Source organism: Macaca thibetana, chromosome 4, assembly GCF_024542745.1.
Source record: "Macaca thibetana thibetana isolate TM-01 chromosome 4, ASM2454274v1, whole genome shotgun sequence".
Taxonomy (NCBI): Eukaryota; Metazoa; Chordata; class Mammalia; order Primates; family Cercopithecidae; genus Macaca; species Macaca thibetana.
In genome coordinates this window covers 34,267,169-34,290,241 of record NC_065581.1, presented here as the reverse complement: position 1 = coordinate 34,290,241, position 23,073 = coordinate 34,267,169, and the positions used below count along the sequence as shown (strand labels likewise).

General features: G+C 48.1%; 3 protein-coding genes and 1 pseudogene across 18 annotated transcripts in view; 2 read left to right on the top strand and 2 right to left on the bottom strand.

Annotated features, from left to right (window-relative positions):
* The window catches only part of LOC126953362 (uncharacterized), a 102,738-nt pseudogene extending 95,463 nt beyond the window's left edge, over nt 1-7,275 (top strand).
* Nucleotides 1-23,073, top strand: part of CUTA (cutA divalent cation tolerance homolog) — a 162,139-nt gene that overhangs the window by 107,796 nt on the left and 31,270 nt on the right. The gene's annotated exons all lie outside the window — the stretch shown is intronic.
* ZBTB9 (zinc finger and BTB domain containing 9) lies at nt 13,235-16,565 on the bottom strand. Of its 2 annotated transcripts, none has more exons than XM_050787692.1 (2): nt 16,013-16,565; nt 13,235-15,762 (listed from the first exon to the last, which is right to left on the bottom strand). In XM_050787692.1, exon 2 carries the CDS (start codon nt 15,689-15,691, stop codon nt 14,267-14,269), a length of 1,425 nt encoding a protein of 474 aa, XP_050643649.1. In that variant the 5' UTR covers nt 15,692-15,762; nt 16,013-16,565; the 3' UTR covers nt 13,235-14,266. The 2 variants fall into 2 exon arrangements, with proteins under 2 accessions (XP_050643649.1, XP_050643648.1); XM_050787691.1 differs by having other exon boundaries at nt 15,945-16,194.
* Nucleotides 17,103-23,073, bottom strand: part of SYNGAP1 (synaptic Ras GTPase activating protein 1) — a 33,731-nt gene continuing 27,760 nt past the window's right edge. For 8 of the 13 annotated variants that reach the window (XM_050787544.1, XM_050787546.1, XM_050787547.1 and 5 more), the window contains 2 exons: nt 22,886-22,976; nt 17,103-19,033 (listed from right to left, as the gene is read on the bottom strand). In XM_050787544.1, the coding sequence (XP_050643501.1) occupies nt 18,887-19,033; nt 22,886-22,976 (238 nt within the window). In that variant the 3' untranslated portion in view covers nt 17,103-18,886. Of the gene's footprint in view, nt 19,034-19,713; nt 22,014-22,885; nt 22,990-23,073 lie in introns of all 13 variants that reach the window. The other 5 variants (XR_007725013.1, XR_007725011.1, XR_007725012.1 and 2 more) reach the window with 5 other exon arrangements.

Below are 23,073 nucleotides of genomic sequence, written 5' to 3'. Positions count from 1 at the left end.
AAAAAGAAGTGATACTACAGTTGTGCTAAAAGAATAAGAATATATACATTGACATGGCCGGCCGGGCGTGGTGGCTCATGCCTGTAATCCCAGCACTTTGGGAGACCAAGGCGGGCAGATCAAGAAGTCAGGAAATCAAGACCATCCTGGCTAACATGGTGAAACCCTGTCTCTACTAAAAATACAAAAAATTAGCCAGGCGTGGTGGCAGGTGCCTGTAGTCCCAGCTACTTGGGAGGCTGAGGCAGAAGAATGATGTGAACCCGGGAGGTGGAGCTTGCAGTGAGCTGAGATGGCGCCACTGCATTCCAGCCTGGGTGACAGAGTGAGACTCCATCTCACACACAAGAAAAGAATATATACATTGACATTACAGACTGAGTAGTCATCACAATGTTCCCAATTCACAAGAAAGCAACAGTCAGAAAAATTAGAAAGCTTTTTTGAAAAAAATTTAATCACAGCAGAATTTATTCACACACACAAAATTAAAATAAAGCTACAATCACAGTAAGTTTCCACATAGCTCATTTGTAGCCAAGCAAGGAAAGCCATTTATCAATAATGAGTTAATTAAATCATGTGATGCAGAAGCCAAAGAAGTGTGTCCAGAGAAAATAAATTTGTTTAAGACTCTTATTCATCAAGAACAGCTGCTTGAAGAGTTGAGGACACTGGGATAAAAATCAATAATCAACTAAAAACAAGTCCAATGATTAAATGTGATTTTCCCTTGGCTCTTGATGAGTGGACAGATGCTACTGACACTGCTTAGCTGTTATTTATTCAAGGAGTCATTGTGAAGTTTGGAGTGAATGAAGAATCAGCTGCTATCAACAGTATGTTTGGAACAATTACATAAGATAATACTTTCAAAAAAGTTGAGAAAACACTACTTCCATACAGCCTGAAGTGGAACCTACTAAGATGTGCTACAAGTGATGGTGGTAAAGGAAACGTTGTAGTGAGGCATATTTGCAAAGCATATGAAAATGTAAGGTGTTTAAAGCCTGTGGTTATTCACTGTAATAACCATCAGTAGGTACACTGTGAAGAATATTTTAATTTATCATGTGTTATTGAACCAGTGTGTCAACAGTAAACTTCATTTGCATCTCATGGTCTTAACATTGTCAATGCTTTGAACTGAATGTTTATGTACCCCCAAAATTCATATGCTAACCCCTAATTCCAATATAATGGTATTTGGTGGTGTGGCCTTTGGGAAGTAATTAGGTCATGAGGGTGGATCTTTGTGAATGAGATTAGTATCATTATAAGAAGAGACACAGGCCGGGCGCGGTGGCTCAAGCCTGTAATCCCAGCACTTTGGGAGGCTGAGACGGGCGGATCACGAGGTCAGGAGTTCGAGACCATCCTGGCTAACACGGTGAAACCCCGTCTCTACTAAAAAAAAATACAAAAAACTAGCCGGGCGAGGTGGTGGGCGCCTGTAGTCCCGGCTACTCGGGAGGCTGAGGCAGGAGAATGGTGTAAAAACCCGGGAGGCAGAGCTTGCAGTGAGCTGAGATCCGGCCACTGCACTCCACCCTGGGCGACATAGCGAGACTCCGTCTCAAAAAAAAAAAAAAAAAAAAAAAAAAAAAAGAAGAGACACAAGAGAGCTTTCTTCTCTCTGCTCTCTGTCTTGTGAAAATATTAGAAGATAGCCATCTACATCTTGGGCTTTCCAATCTCCAGAACTGTGAAAAATACGTGTTTGTTGTTTAAGCTACCAGTCTGTGTTAATTTGTTGTAGCAGACTGAACTAAAACAGTTTTTGTTAGAAATAGAAGTTGAATATCCTGACTTGTCCTACCATACAGCAGTTCATTGACACAGTGGTGGCAAAGAGATGTTAAGATTTTCTTGAGCTCAGGGCTGAGATAGAAAATTTTCTGAACATGCCTTCAAACACATGTAATAGTTAAACTTTCTGTGTCAACTTGGATAGGCTATGGTGTCCAGTTCTTTGTTCAAACACTAGTCTACATATTGCTCTAAGGGTATCTTGTAGATATAATTAACACTTATAGGCTGGGCACGGTGGCTCAAGCCTGTAATCCCAGCACTTTGGGAGGCCGAGACGGGCGGATCACAAGGTCAGGAGATCGAGACCATCCTGGCTAACACGGCGAAACCCCGTCTCTACTAAAAACACAAAAAATTAGCCAGGCGAGGTGGCAGCGCCTGTGGTCCCAGCTACTCGGGAGGCTGAGGCAGGAGAATGGCGGGAACCCGGGAGGCGGAGCTTGCAGTGAGCTGAGATCTGGCCACTGCACTCCAGCCTGGGCGACAGAGCGAGACTCCGTCTCAAAAAAAAAAAAAAAAAAAAAAATAACACTTATAATCAACTGACTTTAAGTAAAGTAGATTACCCTTGATGATATGGGTAGGACTCATCCAATTAGTCAAAAGCCTTAAGAGCAAAGACTGAGGTTTCCTGGAAAAGAAAGTATTCTGCCTCAAGACTGTAACATTGAAATTCTGCCTGAGTTTCCATCCTGCTGACCTGCCCTACAAATTTCAGACTTGTCAGCCCCCACAATTGTGTGAGCTAATTCCTTAAAATAAATCTTTTTTAAAAACTTTTATTTTAAGTTTAGGGGTACATGGGCAGGTTTGTTATATAGGTAAACTGTGTGTCACCAGGGGTTTGGTATACAGATGATTTACTCACCCAGGTAATAAACATAGTACCTGATAGGTATTTTTTCTGATCTCCTTCCTCCCACCCTCCACATTCAAGTAGGCCTCATTGTCTATTGCTCCCCTCTTGGTGTATGTGTTCTCATTGTTTAGCTACCACTTACAAGTGAGAACATGGCCTTGATGAATTTAATCTAAAATTACAAGGTAAAAAGGTGCTTATTGTGAAACTTATACTACAGTAAATTTATTAAAGTTGTTTGAATCAGGTTAAGCTACTTTATATATTTCCTATCATCAAAAGCTAAAACAAGAACCAAAATCTCCATTCCCATACAAAATTTGCAGCAGATATATTTTCTGAGCTCAAACCACAGTTCTAGCAGGTTTTTTGGTCCTCAGTGCAAGTGCAAAGGAAATTTCTATATTTCAGGCAGGGCTTGGGGGCTCACGCCTATAATCCTAGCACTTTGGGAGGCCCAGGCAGGCAGATCACTTGATCCCAGGAGTTTGAGACAAGCCTGGCCAGGGTTTCTGTAGAAACCCTGTCTCTACAAAAAATACAAAACTTAGCTGTGGGTGGTGGCACATACCTACAGTCCTAGCTACTTGGGAGGCTGAGACAAGAGGATCGCTTGAACCCAGGTGGTCGAGCTGCAGTGAGCCGAGATCACACCACTGCACTCCAGCCTGGATGACAAAGTGAGACCCTGTTTCCAAAAAAAAAAAAATTCTATATTTCATTTAACTGTGCAATTGAGGAGCTTCTACCTAACCCTCATTTGGAGGTGATTAACCTACAATGTAATGATATGCTAAAAGGCAAGGATCAAGAAAAGTATATGTATTAGCCTGTTTTCTTTTTTTTTTTTTTTTTGAGACGGAGTCTCGCTCTGTCGCCCAGGCTGGAGTGCAGTGGTGCGATCTAGGCTCACTGCAAGCTCCGCCTCCTGGGTTCACGCCATTCTCCTGCCTCAGCCTCCTAAGTAGCTGGGACTACAGGCGCCCGCCACCTCGCCCGGCTAGTTTTTTGTATTTTTTAGTAGAGACGGGGTTTCAGTGTGTTAGCCAGGATGGGCTCGATCTCCTGACCTCGTGATCCACCCGTCTCGGCCTCCCAAAGTGCTGGGATTACAGGCTTGAGCCACCACGCCCGGCCCTAGCCTGTTTTCATGATGCTGATAAAGACATACCTGAGACTGAGAAGAAAAAAATGTTTAATTGGACTTACAGTTCCACATGGCTGAGGCCTCAGAATCATGGTGGGAGGTGAAAGGCATTTCTTACATGGCGGAGGCAAGAGAAAACGAGGAAGACACAAAAGCGGAAACCCCTGATAAACCCATCAGATCTTGTGAAACTGATTCACTATCACAAGAATAGGACAGGAAAGACCAGCCCCCATGATTCAATTACCTCTCCCTAGGTCCCTCCCACAACATGTGGGAATTCTGGGAAATACAATTCGAGTTGAGATTTGAATGGGGACACAGCCAAACCATACCATTCCACCCTTGGCCCCCACTTGGTTCATGTCTTTGTATTTCAAAACCAATTATGCCTTTCCAACAGTCTCCCAAAGTCTTAACTCATTTCAGCATTAACCCATAAGTCCACAGTCCAAAGTCTCATCTGAGACAAGGCAAGTTCCTTCCACCTATGAGCCTGTAAAATCAAAAGTAAGCTAGTTACTTCCTAGATACAGTTGGGGTACAGATACTAGGTAAATACAGTCATTCCAAATGGAAGAAATTGGCCAAAATAAAGGGGTTACGGGGCCCATGCAAGTCCAAAATCCAGCAGGACAGTCAAATTTTAAAGCTCCAAAATGATCTCCTTTGACTCCAGGTCTCACATCCAAGTCATGCTGATGCATAAAGTGGGTTCCCATGGTCTTGGGCAGCTCTGCCCCTGTGGGTTTTCATGGTACAGCCTCCCTCCCGCTGCTTTCATAGGCTAGAGTTGAGTGTCTGTGGCTTCTCCAGGCAAACGGTGCACGCTGTCAGTGAATCTACCATTCTAGGGTCTGGAGGACAGTGCCCTCTTCTCACAACTCCACTAGGCAGTGCCCCAGTAGGAACTTCGTGGCGGTCTCTGACCCCACATTTCCTTTCTGCACTACCCTAGCAGAGGTTCTCCATGAGGGCCCTGACCCTGCGGAAAACTTCTGCCTGATCATCCAGGCCTTTCCACACATCTTCTGAAATTTAGGTCAAGGTTCCCAAACCTCAATTCTTGACTTCTGTGTACCTGTAGGCTCAACACCACATGGAAGCTGCCAAGGCTTGGGGCTTCACAGCCCAAGCGTACATTGGCCCCTTTCAGCCATGGCTGGAGTTGCTGGGACACAGGACACCCAGTCCCTAGGCTGCACACAGCATGGGGATCTTGAACCCAGCCTACGAACCACTTTTTCCTTCTGGGCCTCCAGGACTGTGATGGGAGGGGCTGCTGTGAAGGTGTCTGACATGGCCTGGAGATAGTTTCCCCACAGTCTTGGGGATTAACATTAGGTTCCTTGCTACTTATGCAAATTTCTGCAGCAGGCTTGAATTTCTCCTGAGAAAATGGGTTTTTCTTTTCTATCACGTTGTCAGGCTGCAAATTTTCCAAACTTTTATGCTCTGCTTCCCTTATAGAACTGAATGCCTTTATCAGTATCCAAGTCACCTCTTGAATGTTTTGCTCCTTTGAAATTTCTTGTGCCAGACACCCTAAATCATCTCTCTCAAGTTCCAAGTTCCACAAATCTCTGGGGCAGGGGCAAAATGCCACCAGTGTCTTTGCTAAAACATAGCAAGAATAACTTTTGCTCCAGTTCCCAACAAGTTCCTCATCTCCATCTGAGACCACCTCAGCCTGGATCTTATTGTCCATATTGCTATCAGCATTTTGGGCAAAGCCATTCAACAAGTCTCTAGGAAGTTTCAAACTTTCCCACATTTTCCTGTCTTCATCTGAGCCCTCCAAACTGTTCCAACCTCTGCCTGTTATCCAGTTCCAAAGTCACTTCCACATTTTCGGGTATCTTTTCAGCAGCGTCTCACTCTACTGTTACCAATTTACTGTATTAGTCTGTTTTCATGCTGCTGATAAAAACATATCCCAGACTGAGAAGAAAAAAAGGTTTAATTGGACTTACAGTTCCACATGGCTGGGGAGGTCTCAGAATCACAGCAGGTGAAAGGCACTTCTTACATGGCAGTGGCAAGAGAAAATGAGAAAGAAGCAAAAGCAGAAACCCCTGTTAAACCCATCAGATCTCGTGAGACTTATTCACTATCATGAGAATAGCACAGGAAAGACTGGCCCCCATGATTCAATTACTTCCCCCTAGATCCCTACCACAACACAGGGGAATTCTGGGAGATACAATTCAAGTTGAGATTTGAATGGGGACACAGCCAAACCATATAAGAATATAATAGAATTATAAAAAGCCTTCCAAGTAATGAATATACCCAATCAAAACCAGATGGTCTTGGATTGATATCAGTATTTGGCAATACCTACCTTTGTAAAGACATTTTCAAAGATGAAATATGTAAAATCTCATTGTAGATCAGCATTAACAGATGAATATTTAGGGCCAGACGCAGTCTCTCATGCCTGAAATCCCACCACTTTGGGAGGCCCAGGTGGGTCAGGAGTTCAAGACCAGCCTGGTCAACATGGCGAAACCTCATCTCTACTATAAATACAAAACTTAGCCAGGCATGGTGGCATGCACCGATAGTCTCAGCTACTCAGGAGGTTGAGGCGGGAGAATCGCTTGAACCTGGGAGGCAGAGGTTGCCGTGAGCTGAGATCATGCCACTGCACTCCAGCCTGGATGACAGAGTAAAACTGTGTCTCAAAAAAAAAAAAAAAAAAAAAAAAAAGATAAACATTTGCAGTTGACTTTGATGAGGAGGAACACTAAATTTGAACCCCAATTAATCAGCAAATCTATATTACAAAAAAATTGCATTCAATTATTACTTTTTTTATGTTGTCAAAGCATACTCACCCTTCTCACCATGTGATGTCCTGCATCCCCTTGGGACTCTGCAGAGTCCCCATCAGCAAGAAGGCTCTCACCAGATGCACCCTCTTGACCCTGGACTTCCAGCCTCCAAAAATGTAAGAAATAAATATTGTTTCTTTATAAAACAAATTTGTCAATGACAATTCATGGAAATTTGTTTTATTTTTAAAGTACTTATATAATATCCTTGATTTTGTTTCTTGGCATGCAAAGCCTAAAATGTTTACTATTTGATCCTTCATAGAGTAAGTTTGCCAACCCCCGATCTAGAAGAACACCTGATAAATACATCTTGGATAGCTTATAGTGATTTCTACAAAACTCTTTTTTTTTTTTTTTTTTTTTTTTTTTGAGATGGAGTCTCACTCTGTCACCCAGGCTGGAGCACAGTAGTGCATGGCTCACTGCAACCCACGCCTCCCCAGTTCAAGTGATTCTCCTGCCTCAGCCTCCCGAGTAGCTGGGATTACAGGCACCCACCACCATGCCCAGCTAATTTTTGTATTTTTAGTAGAGACGGGGTTTCACCATGTTGGACAGGCTGGTCTTGAACTCCTGACCTCAAGTTGTCTACCCATTTTGACCTCCCAAAGTGCTAGGATTACAGTCATAAGCCACTATGCCTGGCCTATACAAAACTCTTGATCCACTCTGAAGTTCTTTTATTCCTGTCTTCCACTCATTAAATTACCTCTAATTCAATTCCTCAAGCCAAAACTTTACAGATCTTTTTTTTTTTTTTTTTAACTTTCCCACAATCTCTATATTAATTCATCGGAATATCCTGTCAGCTCTGCCTCCAAATACAGTAGCTTTAATTCATCTAGTTCTCTGCCTATCTGCTGCCTTGACCCATCTCTTGTTTGCACTACTAAAATGGTCTGATTGGTCTCCCCACTTTCACCCTTGCCCAATGAGCCAATATTCACTCTAGCTAGAAGGAGTCTCTCTAAAATGTTAAAAGATTATTACTCCCCTACTTAAAACTTTTTATTGCCTTCTCATTGCACTTCCAAAGCCAAATTCTTTATCATGATGTCAAAGGCTCTATATGACCCAGCAGCATCCTACCTCTTCAACCACATCTTTTCCCTCTTTCCCTGTAGCTCTAGGTCCACTGGCCTCCTTGTTAAGCAAACCATTCTTTTTCTCTTTCTTGGCTTGTGCATCTGTTAAACACTTTAGTAAACCATCTTCTCCCTTTTCTTTGCATGTCTGGGCCTTTATTTCCCCTTTGAATATTAGATTAATGTATATAGTATGCCCTCCTTTTCTGTTACTCTCCTCCTTATCTAGTTTATTTCATTTACAGCACTGCAGTGTAAGCTTATGAGAACAGGCACTGCCCGGGCATAGTGGCTTACATTTATAATCCCAGTACTTTGGGAGGCCAAGGCAGGCAGATCGCCTGAGTAGCCCAGGAGTTTGAGACCAGCCTGGGGAGCATGGCTGGACCCCACCTCAATTAAAAAATAATAAATATGGCCGAGTGTGGTGGCTCATGCCTGTAATCCCAGCACTTTGGAAGGCTGAGGCAGGTGGATCACTTGAGGTCAGGAGTTTGAGTCCAGCCTGGCCAAAATGGTGAATCCCTGTCCTACTAAAAATACAAAAATTAGCCGGGCGCGGTGGCTCAAGCCTGTAATCCCAGCACTTTGGGAGGCCGAGACGGGCGGATCACGAGGTCAGGAGATCGAGACCATCCTGGCTAACACGGTGAAACCCCGTCTCTACTAAAAAAATACAAAAAACTAGCCGGGCGAGGTGGCGGGCGCCTGTAGTCCCAGCTACTCGGGAGGCTGAGGCAGGAGAATGGCGTAAACCCGGGAGGCAGAGCTTGCAGTGAGCCGAGATCCGGTCACTGCACTCCAGCCTGGGTGACAGAGCGAGACTCCGTCTCAAAAAAAAAAAAAAAAAAAAAAAGAAAATACAAAAATTAGCTGGGCATGGTGGCACATGCCTGTAATCCCAGCTACTCAGGAGGCTGAGGCAGAAGAATTGCTTGAACCTGGGAGGCGGAGGTTGCAGTGAGCCTCGATGGCGCCATTGCACTCCAGCCTGGGCAACAAAGCGAGACTCTGTCTCAAATAATAATAATAATAAATTAATAAATAAAAAGAACAGGGACTGATCATTGTGCCTAGAGCAGTGCCCACACATGAGTAACACTAGATAGTTGGCATGTATGTTTTTTCTCAACTTTTATTTTTTATTTTAATGGCTGCTCCATAGACAGAGCAGGGCTATTCCATAGGCAGAACAGCCTAAACTTTCATTTTAGATAGAGGGGGTACATATGCAGGTTTGTTACATGGGTATATGGCACTCAGATACTGAGTGGAGTACCCAATAGATAGGCTTTCGACTCACACCCCCTTCCAAATGCAATTACTTATTGAATAAAGGAAATTGAAAAATATGGGGAATCAAGAGCTATCAGAGCACATAGCAGAGGTCCTACCCTGGTCCCATGGTCAAGATTTCTAGATGAAGTGAGGTTTAAACCAGTATCTGAAGAGCAGGAATTATTCCACTGACGGGAAACTATACTAGGTAGAGAGATGAGCATGAGAAGCAGAAAAAGCCAAAGCCTGGGACCAGTAACTGGGACCAGATCACTCGGACCTCATGAAAGAGCAAGAGGAAGCCAATGAAAGGTTTAAGCTGGAGAGTGGTGAAACATTAATTTTTGCTTTAGAAAGATTACTCTGGTCCTAGTGCATAGGGTGAAATACAGAGGGAAGCAAGACAGGAGACAAAGAACCAGTTAGGAGGTTGTAGTGGCAGAAGTGGGTAAGGAGTGCATCAATGTGAAATATTTAGGAGATAGCTTTGGTAGGACAGGTATGGGAGGTGAGAGAGCTGCTGGCAAGTAACCCTCCCAGGTTTAAACCTTGGGCATTTGGGTTGATGATGGAACCATTACCAAATCTGGAAACAACAGAGGAGAGCTGGCTAGAGGTGGGGTGGAGTACTTTAGACATGTTGAGCTTGAGATGTCTATGGCATATGGCTGGTTTAAACGTCTTGTCTCTTAAAGACATCATCCAGAGTTCAAGCCCCTATGATGCCTTCTGCTCTTTTCTTCAGTGTCTGGTATACAGCAGGCATTCATTGTTGAAAAAAGAAAGGAAAGAAGGAAGCAATCCAAGTGGGTTTGGGGCCCAGTAAAACTAGAGGTATAAAATTAAAGGTTGGCTGGGTGTAGTGGCTCATGCCTGTAATCCCAGCACTTTGGAAGGATGAGGCAGACAGATCACCTGAGGGCAGGAGTTCGAGACCGGCCTGGCCAACATGGTGAAACTCCGTCTTTACTAAAAATACAAAAATTAGCCAGGCGTGGTGGCAGGCACCTATAATCCCAGCTATTCGGGAGGCTGAGGCAGGAGAATCGCTTGAATCTAGGAGGTGGAAGTTACAGTGAGGTGAGATGGCACCATTGCACACCAGCATGGGCAACAGGGCAAGACTCTGTCTCAAATAATAATAATGATAATAATAAAATTTAAAGAAATACATTAAATTAAAGGTCATCACTATTTAAATGGTTCAACTCGGAAGAGTGGATAAAGTCACCCAGGAATTTCAACATGAGTTCTGCATAGGGGAAAAAAAAAATCACCCCAAGAGTGTGTAAATTTAGAAGAGGGCATAAAGGACCCTGAAGAACTGTAGCATTTATGAGATAGGTAATGATAATAATAATATGTAATCCTTACTAAATACTATGTGCCTCATTTCTAATTTTGTTGAAAATATTTTACCCCTTCACTAGAAATGTTTCCATTTCATCTAGAAATCTCCCAATTATTAGGTCAGGCTAGGACCTCTGCTATGTGCTCTGATAGCTCTTATTTCCCCCATCTTGCAATTTTCTTTATTATGAACGTGATCCCTCCCTGGGAGAACTGATCGCAGTAAAGGTGTGGGGAACTGATGACTACTGGTCTCACTCATAATAACAGCTAACACTTACTGAGTGATTACTGTGTGCAAGGCACTGTTCTAAGTATTTTACATGTATTAATTCTCACTACCCTATGAGCACGGTTAAACGTAATGAGGAACTACAGAGACAGAGAGGGTAAAGATAAAGGAGAGAGGTGATAATTAAAAGAGCAAAGGCTCTGGGAATGGGGCTATCCTTTGACAACAGATTGGACATCTCCTCCACTGCATCTTCTGAAGAACAGAGGCAGAGAGGTAACAAGTTTATTTGTGTAAACCAAAATCTTTAATTTCTGCACTTGTTTTCTGTATAATACCTACAAACAAAAACAAAACTCTAACAAGCTATTGTAATTGGTTTGATACCAGTAAGGACAAAGTGTCATGGGTATTAAGGAGAGTCAGGAAACAATTCTGCCTTACATCCAGCAGGCAGAGGTGGAAGTTGGGCAACTTCAGCACCCATTAAGTAGCAAGTATACCTGAGGCTTTGGGATCCCAAAATGTGTAACATATGGAGATTGTCCAGTGTGTCTCTGTTGCTGTGGCCTGGCCAGAACCCATTCTCCACTTTTCTGTCCTAGGACTTCAATTGCCTTTGAGGATTTCATGCCCACTTTGTTGCCATCTTGATGGACTATATCATCAAGGTGCTCTGGCTAGAGGGTGGTCATGAGGCTTAAGTTCTTTCCCTGGGAAATTTTATCTTGAGATGAGTGACACAAGAAACAAGAATGGGTCATCATCCCAAACCGTATGCCTTGGAGTTCCTGCTCCATGGATCCCCGACGCTGACCCAGGTCTTATCCTTCTGATGGCTGGTCCTTTGGCCCTTCTTTCAATTCCAGGAGCCACCCCACATCCTGCCATAAATTCCTCTTCTGATGAGGTTAGCCAGAACCAGCTTCCAGTGCTTGCAACCAAAGGATCCTGGCCAATGGATATAGCCACCCATAGAATATGTGTCAAGAATAGCTGATGGATGGGACTGTAGCAGATCCAAGATAGGTTGACCCCTCCTCATCCCCTTTCCCAATATGTTCACAGTCCTTATCATGGGGGTGGGATTATGGCGTGGCTCTTTTGAGACGCTGACAAATCCCAGCTAGAATTTACCTTCTTAGCCACAGTCACATTTTTCAGACCCTTCTGAGCGCCATACCTCGTAACTTTCAGAAACAAACTTTGGGGAAGGCTATCACCCCTGGCCCTATACTTCTCACTTCAACTCCTCTGTTTACCATCTCCATGTCAGTTCAGCCACCCACACCCATGACCATACTGTGGCACATGGAAGTTGTGTTTGTGAAACCTCTGCTGACCGAGAAAAGGTCTTTACTTAGCTTTCTTTGTGGCATTCAAGCGGTTTGTACTGCCCACTATCATCAACTTATCCTATCACATTGTAATAGCTTGTCTATCTTTGGTAATACCTGTGAACCCTTTGAGGGCAGTGTATTAATCAGGGTCTAGCATAGTGCTTTGTACTGAATGTTTGTAGAACCACCATCCAAACATACAGAATACAGGAAGTTGGGGAATATTATAAAGATCATGTGAACCAGCCAGGTGCAGTGGCTCAGGCCTGTAATCCCAGCACTTTGGGCAGCTAAGGCAGAAGTATCACTTGAGCTCAGGAGTTCAAGACCAGCCTGGGCAACATGGTGAGACTTTGTCTCTAAAATAATAATAGACTGGGTGCAGTGGCTCAGGCCTGTAATCGCAGCACTTTGGGAGGCCCAGGTGGGCAGATCACCTGAGGTCTGGAGTTCAAGACCAGCCTGGCTAACATGGTGAAACCCTGTCTCTCCTAAAAATACAAAATTAGCCAGGTGTGGTGGCACACACCTGTAGTCCCAGCTACTTGGGAGGCTTAGGCAGGAGAATCGCTTGAACCCAGGAGGCAGAGGTTGCAGTGAGCCAAGATCATATCACTGTACTCCAGCCTAGGCGACAGAGCAAAACTCCATCTCAAAAAGTAAATAAACAAATAATAATAAAAAGATAATATGTGCCAACCTCTTCTAAAAAGGAAAACAAAACCAGTTAGGTGGTCCACACCACCCTACCAAAAAAAGTGCTAGTTTAGATTTTAAAAGGTAAGGCAGAACAGGCGCAATAGCTCACGCCTGTAATCCCAGCACTTTGGGAGGCTGAGGCGGGCGGATCATGAGGTCAGGAGATCCGGACCATCCTGGCTAACCCGGTGAAACCCCATCTCTACTAAAAATACAAAAAAATTAGCCAGGCGTGGTGGCGGGTGCCTGTAACCCCAGCTACTCAGGAGGCTGAGGCAGGACAATCGCTTGGACACGGGAGGCAGAGGTTGCAGTGAGCCCGCGATTGTGCCACTGCACTCCAGCCTGGGGGACAGAGTGAGACTCTGCCTCAAAAAAAAAAAAAAAAAAAAAAAAGTAAGGCAACCTACTCAAGGTTATCAGGTAACAGGTTAGGGCCTAAGTCCAGAAGAGTGTTCTTGGCACCAGTATGAAACCATCCCATTCCTTCCCCATCAACATAACCTAGCCACCTAAGGAACACATCCAAGGCTCTGCAGCTCCGTTCTCACTCTCTCCCCCACACAAATTACTCAATCCAGTCCACTATCAGTTTAGGTTTCAGGGCACAGTTTATTCAAAAATTTTAAGTAACTGCAAGTCCCACACCCAATTCCAATATCTATCCCCTCCGTATCTCCACAGAGGGGCTGTCTATCATATGTGGGTGGGATGGGAAAGGAAGAGGTATGGTCCTATTATGCAAGTTACTCGCCAGCCTTCAGCTTGTGCTGTCCCAAACCTGAGTCCCTCTGACCAAGGCAACTTGTTCAGAGAGCAGTGGTGCCACCCTGAGAGCACTTTAGGACAGTGCCATCTCCTGAGATCACTAGTCACATTCCAGTCATTGTGACCAATATATGAGTTACCAGTGGTGGTCAAAGGTAGACCAGAGGCACAGGCTGTTGAGGGAATACCCTCTATTAAAGAAGGTTCTAAGAATGAAACATGGAATGCTCAACTTGTTAAAGTGCTCAACTACAACATTAAAAAAGTGTTGGAAAGGTGTCTACTGGTGAGAAAGCAAGGTACAATCTGAGGGGCTCCTGGAAAGATACAATTTTAAAAGTACACAAAAGGAATTCTGCTTAAATCATTCCAGCAATGAGAGAGAAAAAAGTTTAGAGCTTAGCCTCTGAATTACTCAAGCTCTAAATCAAATGTATCCGTAGGTGGAGACCAACTCCTTTAATTCCTCATGGAGACGGAATAAAACATTTACCACTGTCTTTTGCTCTAATTCTTCTCTCACTAAATAATTGAAAATCTGGTTTCCTTAATGGACATCACCACTACAAAAATGTCCACCATGGGCAAGTGATCAACTTAAGTATGAATGGCCTATAAACTGCTTTCCTGCAGGGTTGGCTAGCCAAAACCTGGAGTGGGATGAGAAATTTGAGTTTCCACATCTGCCAGGCTGAGAGGCCCATATCTTAAAACAAGAGGTCCATAATGTATCAATGTATCTATTCTCTTGGCATGATTACAAGATCCATGACTGGTGTGCCATGGTAGTGAGGGAAAAGTACCCATCAGCAGCAGTGGTTATTTCATTCTAGAAGCTAGTATATAGCCTCAGCAGTCACTTGTAAGTCCAGTGGGCAGTGGCCCAGCCCTGGCCCTTGCACAGGTCCCGGTGGCGGAGAAAACAGGCATGGACTCGGAAACGACGGCCACAGTGGGGACAGGCATGCAGGGCTCCAGCATGGGTCTTCATGTGCTCTGTCAGATGGTGCTTCAGCTTGAAGCGCTTGTTGCAGATGCCACAGCCAAAAGGCCGAAGGCTGAAGGTCAGCATGATGTGCCGGTCACGCTTTGGCTTCACTGCAAACCGCTTCCCACACAGGCAACCAAAGCGTTTTCCATCTGCAGGGGGTGTCCCCCCTAGCTTCACAGGCCCATGAACAGCCTGGCCTGCTCCCCCAGGTCCTCCTCCCCCTGACAGGATTTCATTCCCATGAAGATCCACTGGTTTCCAGGATGGACCCCCTCCCCCAGATGTTGGCCCTGTCCCTGAAGGCAACAAGAACCCTAGCTCCCCATTCCCTTCAGTGTCCCCTCCAGAAAACACTTTGGTTTCCTCCTTTGCTCCTCCAGGCTGAGTTCCACTTCCCGATATCTCCTCCTTAGGCTCGAAGGGTTCCTGCTTAATGTAGAAGATTTTTGGGGGCAGCGCAGTAGGAGGGGCAGGAAGCTCAACTGGTGCACTCTCACCCTCTGGAAGCTTTCGGGGAGTAGCAGTCACGGGCAGTGGGTGGGGTCCATGAGGACGGGGAAAAACCCCTGATACTCTCTGGGGCTGAGGAGTCTGAGAGAGTGTGGCTGACCCCTGGTCCTCATCATCATCTTCTTCCTCCTCCTCCTCTTCTTCTTCTACCTGAATTTGCAGCACTTCTCCCAGTTCACTTCCCTCCCCTCCCACAGGGCTCTCAGTGGAAGCAGGGCTTTCAGTGGAAGCAGAGGACTGTACTGGAGTCTGGAAAGGCGAAGAGCGAATGCACCAGCCTCCTGTAGAGGATGTAGTGGAAAGAAGGGCATGGTAGGAGTTTGCTCCACGGGCTGAAATTCCACCACCTGAAGTTTCTAATTCTCTAAGAATTTCTGAGCACTGATCTACTACTTGCCACATTTGAAGGCCACTGGCCACAAGGAGATGAGCAGGAAGAGCATCCAGTGGTAGGCGGAGACGCCCTGAATAAATGAGCTGGAGCAGCCCTTCGAAGGCATCGGCTTCAATGACACTCGGCAGAGTGAGACGAGGTGCATCCCCCAGAAGCAGCTTGTCATGGAAGTAAGGAGAGGCAGCAGCCAACACTGCTTTATGAGCCCTAAGTTCCCGGCCCTGCACCAGGAGGGACACATCACAGAACTTTCCCTCTAGCCTGTGGCGGTTCAGAGATTCCAGTAGCGATGAGCTATGCTGCGGGAACTCAATCTGGATTGTCCGTGGGGCTGGGTTGCAGGTCGGGGAGGCGGGTACGGGCGGCAAAGGCGTTGGGGTTTCCATGGCCTCCTCGAAGGTGAGAAGAATTGGGAAGAGGAGAGGGGCCTGGGGGTAGACTCTACGCGGGATGAAGGCTGCAAAGGAAAAAGATGGAGGTCACAGAAGCCCTGGATAAAGGGAGTCACATCTCTTCAAACAACTCCCTCCCCCCACGAGCAATAACTGGAAACTTTTAAGTCAGTGGCGGTTTCTGCAAATCAGTCCAACACACCAAGAAAGAAAAACAAACAAACCACCACCACCACCAAACACCAACCGGGGTTGTAACTTCCAGCCCCCGTGGAAGATGCGAAGGAGGTCCTTCAGCCACGAGCCTGTCTTCACCTGCCCAGAACAGCTCCTGCCCCGCCGCTCCGTTCCGCCTCACAGTGCCCACAGAGGTCTGCTCCCGGGAAACCGCGGTCACCCGGACACCGGGAGTCCCGGCCCGGCTGTCCTTCCCGCCGACACGCCCCCGCCGTTACACACGCGGCGCTGCCCTCGCAGCTACAGTGCCGCTACAGCTCCGTCCCAGGCCGGAAGCCGCCGCCTCCCCGCCGGACGCCGTCGCAAAGTGCGGCGGGCGGAGCTAGAGGCGTAGCCAATCGAGGAAGGGCAGCCTACAAGCCTCGTGTTGACTGGCTACCGCAGACGAGGAGGGCGGTGCTAGTAGGAGGGCGCTGGCTCAGGGTGCCAGCGTATCGGGCGTCTGGGGTAGCTGCCGAAGTCCTCGCCGCTACAGAGGACCGAGAGCCAGGTCCCGGGAGAGAACAGACCGGTCGGAGGGGGCGGGCCGTCAGCCGCCCCGGAAAGCTGCGTTTCCCGGTGATTAAGTGTAGCACCCGCCCCCGGTAGGTCCTGAGAGGGGCAAGATTAGTTGGGCACTTACCGTGTGGGCCTGGCACTTGCCCACATCACCTTGTGTCCTCCCACCGGCCCTGCGAGGATGGGGGTTGCCGTCCTCAGTTTCCAGGCGGGGGAAACGGGCTGGAAGCGTCACTCAGTTAATAGTAGTGGACCTGGGACTGGATCTCAGATTTGCTAAGGAACTAGGCAGGTTCTTTCCTCTGTTCTGCACAGGAGCATTTTAACCAGCAATTAAAGAAACCTTACTTCTAGGTGATTTTTAAAAGAGATAAATGTGGATATATACATGAATTCTTTTATCAGATAACGCCGCTGTTCCTGGCCTCAGACTAAGTGACACAGTGGTGAGGGGAGGGAGAGACTGGAGAAGTTTGGCCAGTGCAAAACTCCTGCTCTAAAATATAAAAACTCTCATTGGGAGGGGAGAGTGACATTTTATGAGGAGAGTGTGGCATCAGGTGGGGATGTACGGTTTTCCTCTCAGGCTGTCAGCTTCCTTTCAGAAAGCAGATCTTACCACCGTACAGGTCTGTCTGGAGAGCCCTGCCTAAGAAAGTCGGCACAGCGATAAAAGAACAATCTCCGTTTATTAAACATGTTTTTTTCTGTTTCACCACACACTCCAGAAAAAAAGGAAATGGGGCTGGGAGTGGAGAAAAGGGGACAGCGAGGGGGGGATAGATAAGGCTGGGAGTGGGGTGGGGAGGGAGAACGAGAAAACAAAATAAAACAGGTAGGAAGAGCATCTCCCTACCCTTAAGGTAGTGGGTGGGGAGGGAAGCAGAGGGGCGGGGGGGGAGGGGGCCAGGAAGCTCTGTACAGAAGGGTTGCCCCCAGCCCACACACACACACCCCGGATATGTACAGTACAAACCCCAGATAATTACAACAGCCAAAGAAGAGAGAAGGAAGGTTGGGGAGGGTCCAGGGCTAGGGCCTGAGGTGGGGAAAGGGCACAGGGATAAAATTTCACATATTTACAACTTTTATATAAGTATAAATTTGGCCCCGGCTGGGTGTATGTGTGGGGGGATGGGACTGAAGGGAAACTGTCCATACAAAAGAAAGAGTAGAGTCTAGGAGAGTCTCAATACCAAACGCAAAAGGATGAAGGGAGCAAGGCTGGGTAGGGGACAGCAGTCAGGGAAGAGGGGGTGCCAAGGAGGGGCTTCTCCCCTCCCATGGCCTACCCACCCCAAACCCCGTCCATCCTACCTCCCCTATCCCGCCAGAGAACTATGTACAGAGAAACACCGAAAAATTGTGGAGCTGGCGGGAGGGAGGGAGGTGGAAGGAGATTGGGAGGGGGAGGATGAGAGGGAAGCCCAGCCCCGTCCTACCTCCCCCAGGGGACAGAGTCATGGAAGGGGGTCCCCCAACACCCCTCCTCCAACACAGGTCCCCCCACCCCGGGGGAGAGAGACATGGCTTTTCCTAGAGTAAGTTCCCCCCTCCCCCTGGGAGTAGAGACCAAGAAGAGAGAAGGGAGCGGCAGGGGGGGGCTGTGTGTCAGAGTAGGACAGATCAACTAGCCTGTCCTCCCAACATACACACCCTCCTAAACCCTGACCCCTCACCCTAACCTCAATTCCACCCCACCCAACACACTGGGGGAGGGGGGGGCATAAGCCCCCTCACCCCGCTCTGGGACCAGCCGAGAGCAGATCAGGTGTGGGGAGAAGGGGAGACAACTCCCATTCCCCCCTTGCCGCCCCCTCCCTGCCCCGGTGGCCCCCTCCACCCCATCTGGGTTCTGGGTGGGGAGGGAGTAAATTTAAGAGGGGTAGGAGGAGAAGGAGTTTGTGCGTGCTGAGCCCCCCCAGACGCTCCTGAGAAATCAAGGGGTAATAGGGCCCCCTCACCTGGGGTCCCCTCCCCATAACAAGGGGGGCAGGGGAGGCCAAAATGGGGCGGTGGAGGGAGTTAGATTGTCAGCTCTGGTTACTGCTAAAAAAATCACCCTGAAGTTGAAAGTTTGGAGGTGCCACACCCCCAGGGTGGGGGTGAGGGTCTGTCCCCCAGTGCTCAGGGGAACGATGAGGCAGAGGATGGGGATAGCACCCCGGAGTGAAGGGGTCTGTGTGGGGTAGGCGGTGTCCTGGGGCAAGGGTCCCTGGGGGTCAAAGAGAGGGCAGCACCCCAATGGGAAGGAAAAGGGGGCGGCTGAGGGTCCCCGCTCTCCCTCCTGGAAATGGTGCAGTGGGGGGGGGGGTGGGCAATCAGTGTGCCTCCCAGGGAGGCATTCGGGGAGGCAATCCCGCTGTTCCTCGGTGATGTCCAGTCCTGGTGGTTGGTGCTGTTACAGGGTGGGGTGCACAGGAAAGGAAGAGAAGGTCTGTGATGCTGGGTGGGCTAGTGGTCTGCGGTGTTTCGGAACTCGCCGTTCTCCGTAATCTGCAGCCGGGGTGGGGGTGGTGGGGCTGGGGGGGCCAGGCCGTTCCACGGTGGGGCCAGCGTCACACGCGGGTTTGTTGGACCCAAGGGGGGAAGCTGCCTCTCCTGCAAGACACCAAAAAGGAGAGCGCGGACTTATTGAGACGCTTCAAGGGGGCCTGGATGCCAGTCCCCTAGCAGTGGCCTCCCCTATAGCCAGCCCACACCACAAGCCATGGACCACCTCCTCCTCCCAGGACAGTCCCCACCATCCTCCTATTTTGTTTCTCACCTGCAGTAGAAGTTAACGTCCTCTGGGATCAGAGAGAAGAGAATCTCACCCCTAGACTCCTAACAGGGGCCTTCAAGCCTTTAACCCAGAGTGTCACACCAGGAAACCAGATCAAAGCAGGAAGTTCCCACCGCACCCCCAACCTAACCCTTCTCTGGCTTCACCTATGTATATTCCTGCCCATTCCACCCTCCTCCTCTTGAAACCCCCTCCCACCCATCCCCAATCCTAGGTGGGGAACTTCATGTTGAGGAATAAGGGGAGGCAGTACAGCAAAACCTCATTAATCCAAACCCCTGTGGATTTGGAATTTCTTCGTAATTTGAACAAAAACTGAGCTTGAGTTTTCCTTTATCTGTGAAGAAAAGGTGTACTAAGCAAATTAGTGGTGGAAATATGTCTGTAGGAGGGGATATTTAACCCATACCAGAAAACAGACTTTTGAATCATATCTATTCATTAATGCATGCTCCCTGAGGAGTGGAAAAAGCCTTGTTCATCGAGTTCTACTTACTGTATATATTTTGAAGACATGCATTTCATTAAATAGACACTGTCATTCAGTTTTGTCACTTATTCACAGTGGCCATCTTCTCAAATATAACATTCCAAATTAGAGAGAGGTTTAACTGTACTGGGGGGAGAGGAAGGGGATTCAGGGAAGTGATACGGGAAGGGAAAAATCTTATGGGAGGGCTGCCCCTCTCTCTCACAATTATGGCAGAAATGACTAGGAGCTTCTGCAGACACAGCATGCCCCAATCTCTGCATCCCTGGGAAGCAGAAGCCGGCTTTATTCTTTTCCACCCCCATCTTCTTTTCAGTCCTTCTCCCTGGGCTCCCAATTAGAGGGTGAGGGGTACCAGACCCAACTCCTACCCCTGGTCCTACTCTCATCACCTCCTATAGCTGCTGGACCAACTCCTGGTTCCTGCCCTTAGTTCTGTTCCTCTGCTGGGAGAAAAGAAAGCCATCTGAATTTCCCTACACTTCTGGTTGGGAAATTCACTTCCTTCTCTCTTCTTTGGCTGTTGTAATTATCTGGGGTTTGTACTGTACATATCCGGGTGTGTGTGTGTGGGGGGGCTGGGGGCAACACTTGGCTTTTTAAAATTCAGGCTCAGAACTAATTTTTAATTAATGGCTGAGTTGCAGAGGGACCAATACCTACCACAAGTGGTTTAGAACAAATATCCAAATTATTACTTGGGCTACATGGCATTTAGGCTTGGCAATATAGCTATGTCTGACCTTAAGATACAAAACCTTCCAAGTAAAAGCTTCTATGTAAGCTCTCCCTTCCATCCTAGGATTAAGGAGCTAACCTCTCAGGTCGCCCAAACCCCAGCCTTGGGTATGAGATACCCAGCAAAACTGCCTTCTTAGCTTGCTGGGTATCTCACACATTTTCTGCAAGTCAGTGAGAGGAAATCACTTATGGTAGGGTATCCTGAGTATGGCGGGAGAGCAGGAAAGGAACCCCCATATTCTATTCCCTGTTTGTCTGCTGGTGACAGCACATAAGCATGCCCCGGACACCCCCATAGACCCAAATTTAGAAAGTGGATAAATTACGGTGCCATTATCCATTTTACAAAAGAATTCACTGCAGGAGTCCTTTAAATGGCAAAGTCCCCTGGTGCCTTTTAGCATCTGTTTATAGATCACCAGCTACTTTGACAGAGAGGCTGGGCAGACAGAGTTAAAATTACAGTGTAAGGAGCCACTGCCCACTACAGCTCAATCCCAAAGAAAATCGCATCTCAGAAATAATGTCTGTAGCTGACAGGTTCTCATTTACTGGCTTTTTAGGTAGGGTTATGTGTCCGGCAAGGCCACTCAATGGCAGGAGAGGGGGAGTGAGTGGCATCAGCAACCTGGGGATGTGAGCTCTGAGAGTACGTTCTTTACCATGCTGTTCCTGGCACCTCTGCCTGGGAATCAACATGCCTACTGAGCCCACGATCTGATCTAGGAGGATGTCTCTCCCCATTTCTAAACTCCCAGGCCACATGGTCAAGTCCATGTCCTAACATCTGCCTGAGGTTCCTTTCTTGCTCCTTCTTGTTCCACCCACCGTGCCTAATGTCAGGACATCTCAATAGCATTTTTTCCAGGGTATCCCAAGTCTCCCTGAGTTAATTACCCACTCCTAATTCCCACCCAACGGGGGCCAATATGAGCTCCAGATGCCTTCTGCCTCACAGATGTGAGGAGGAGGAAGAGAGAGAATCAGGTGAGGAGTGGAAAGGAGGGTAGAGAACCAGTGTTAGGGAAGGAAGAGGAAAACCCAACCTACCTGCTGCAGTCAGCACAGCCCCTATAGCCAAGGTCCTCCAACCCATCATCGCCTCCACCCCATTAACAAACCCACCCCCAGCCCCTAAGGACACTCTGGTGAAATGGGGGGTGACAGACATACACTGGAGAGGTAGAGGAAGAGGAGGGCTTAGAGTCAGGAGGAGGCTGGGAGGGGGTGGGTTTTGCAGGGAAGTGGATGTGACCTGTGAATGTGCTGGGCCCATCTAGGGCCCAACTCTTGGTGTTGCTAAGGTATTGTTGGACAGTTCTGGGAAGCAGCAGCAAATGCTGTCTTTGGGTGGTGTCTTGGGAGATGGGTCTGTACAGGAGGTGTCGGAGGGCTGGAGTCTGTGGAGGTTCTCTGGGTGTGGAGGGCAGCAGTGAGAGGGGAGAGGCTCCGGAGGTGTTGGAGGGAGTGGGCTTCATGACCAACCTGCAGTGGTCCGGAGTCACCTCCCCCTGTGTCCTCCGCCCGTGGCCAAAGCGGAACCAGGAGAATTACCTGATGAGGAGCTGCAGTGGGAGAGAGTGGGGTCATGGGGTCAGGAGCCTTGGTGGGGGCATGGCAGGCAGGGGGAGCCTAGCAGTCAGAGCAGAGGAAAGAGGAGTATGGGTAGGAAAATGAGCAGAATTTTGGGAAAGCAAGGGGTAAGGGTGCAGAAGGGAGGTCCTAGAAGCTGGCTTTTGAGAAGAGAGGCTGGGCAGCAGGCAGCTGGGAAGGTATGAGGGCCAGAGTGGGAGGGAGGCCAGAGGGAGGCCAAAGGGAGCCTGGACTTAAATTCTGAGGGAAAAGGGAGGTTACAGGATGGAAGGCCTTCAAGATCTGAAGAGTCAGGAAGAGGAAGCTATGCAGGAGCTGCCAAGGAGACAGGAAAATTGGGGAGCCAAGAGAACAGAGGTGATGGGGTCCCCAAGTTTTCAGGGTACCGGCCAGGGCCTAGGGAAACTACAGATCATACTGCCCTGTGCTCTATTCCAGAAAATAGCAGCTTCTAGCCCTCTGGCCCAAGAGCTCAGAGGAAGCTGAACAACATGCGTTGAACAGGAGTGGGCAAAGAAGGGGCAGGGGTTCACGGAACTAGGTGGGGTCTAGGGGCAGAAAGACCAAGGTTCTGGTAGAGAAGGTCCCGAGATGCAGACAGGAGTGGGAAGACTGGATGGGAAGGCACAGGAGTTGGGCTGACGCTGCTAGGAGTGACAAAGGCACAGACGATGGGATGAAGATGGGGTCACTAGGGGGCTGCCAGGAGCAGCCAGTGGACAAACTGCAGACTATGAGAGACAGATGGTGATGGGGCTGGGTGGCTGGTGTAGTGAGTGCACGAAAGACAGTGGGATGGATGGGGATGGGACACGGAGAAGATAAATGACATTGTAATTTCCACCTGAGCGTCGAGCAGCCTCTTCTTGGGTTCTGGCAGCGGCTCAGCCATGGCGGGGTGGTCCCGGCGCAGCTCCTCCTCCACCAGCATCAGCCTGAAGGGACGGGCTTCAGTGGGGTTAGTGGCGGGCACAGGCTCAGAGCCTGCCCATGGAACCCCACAGCTCTCTGGAAAAGCCTCAGGCATCCTTA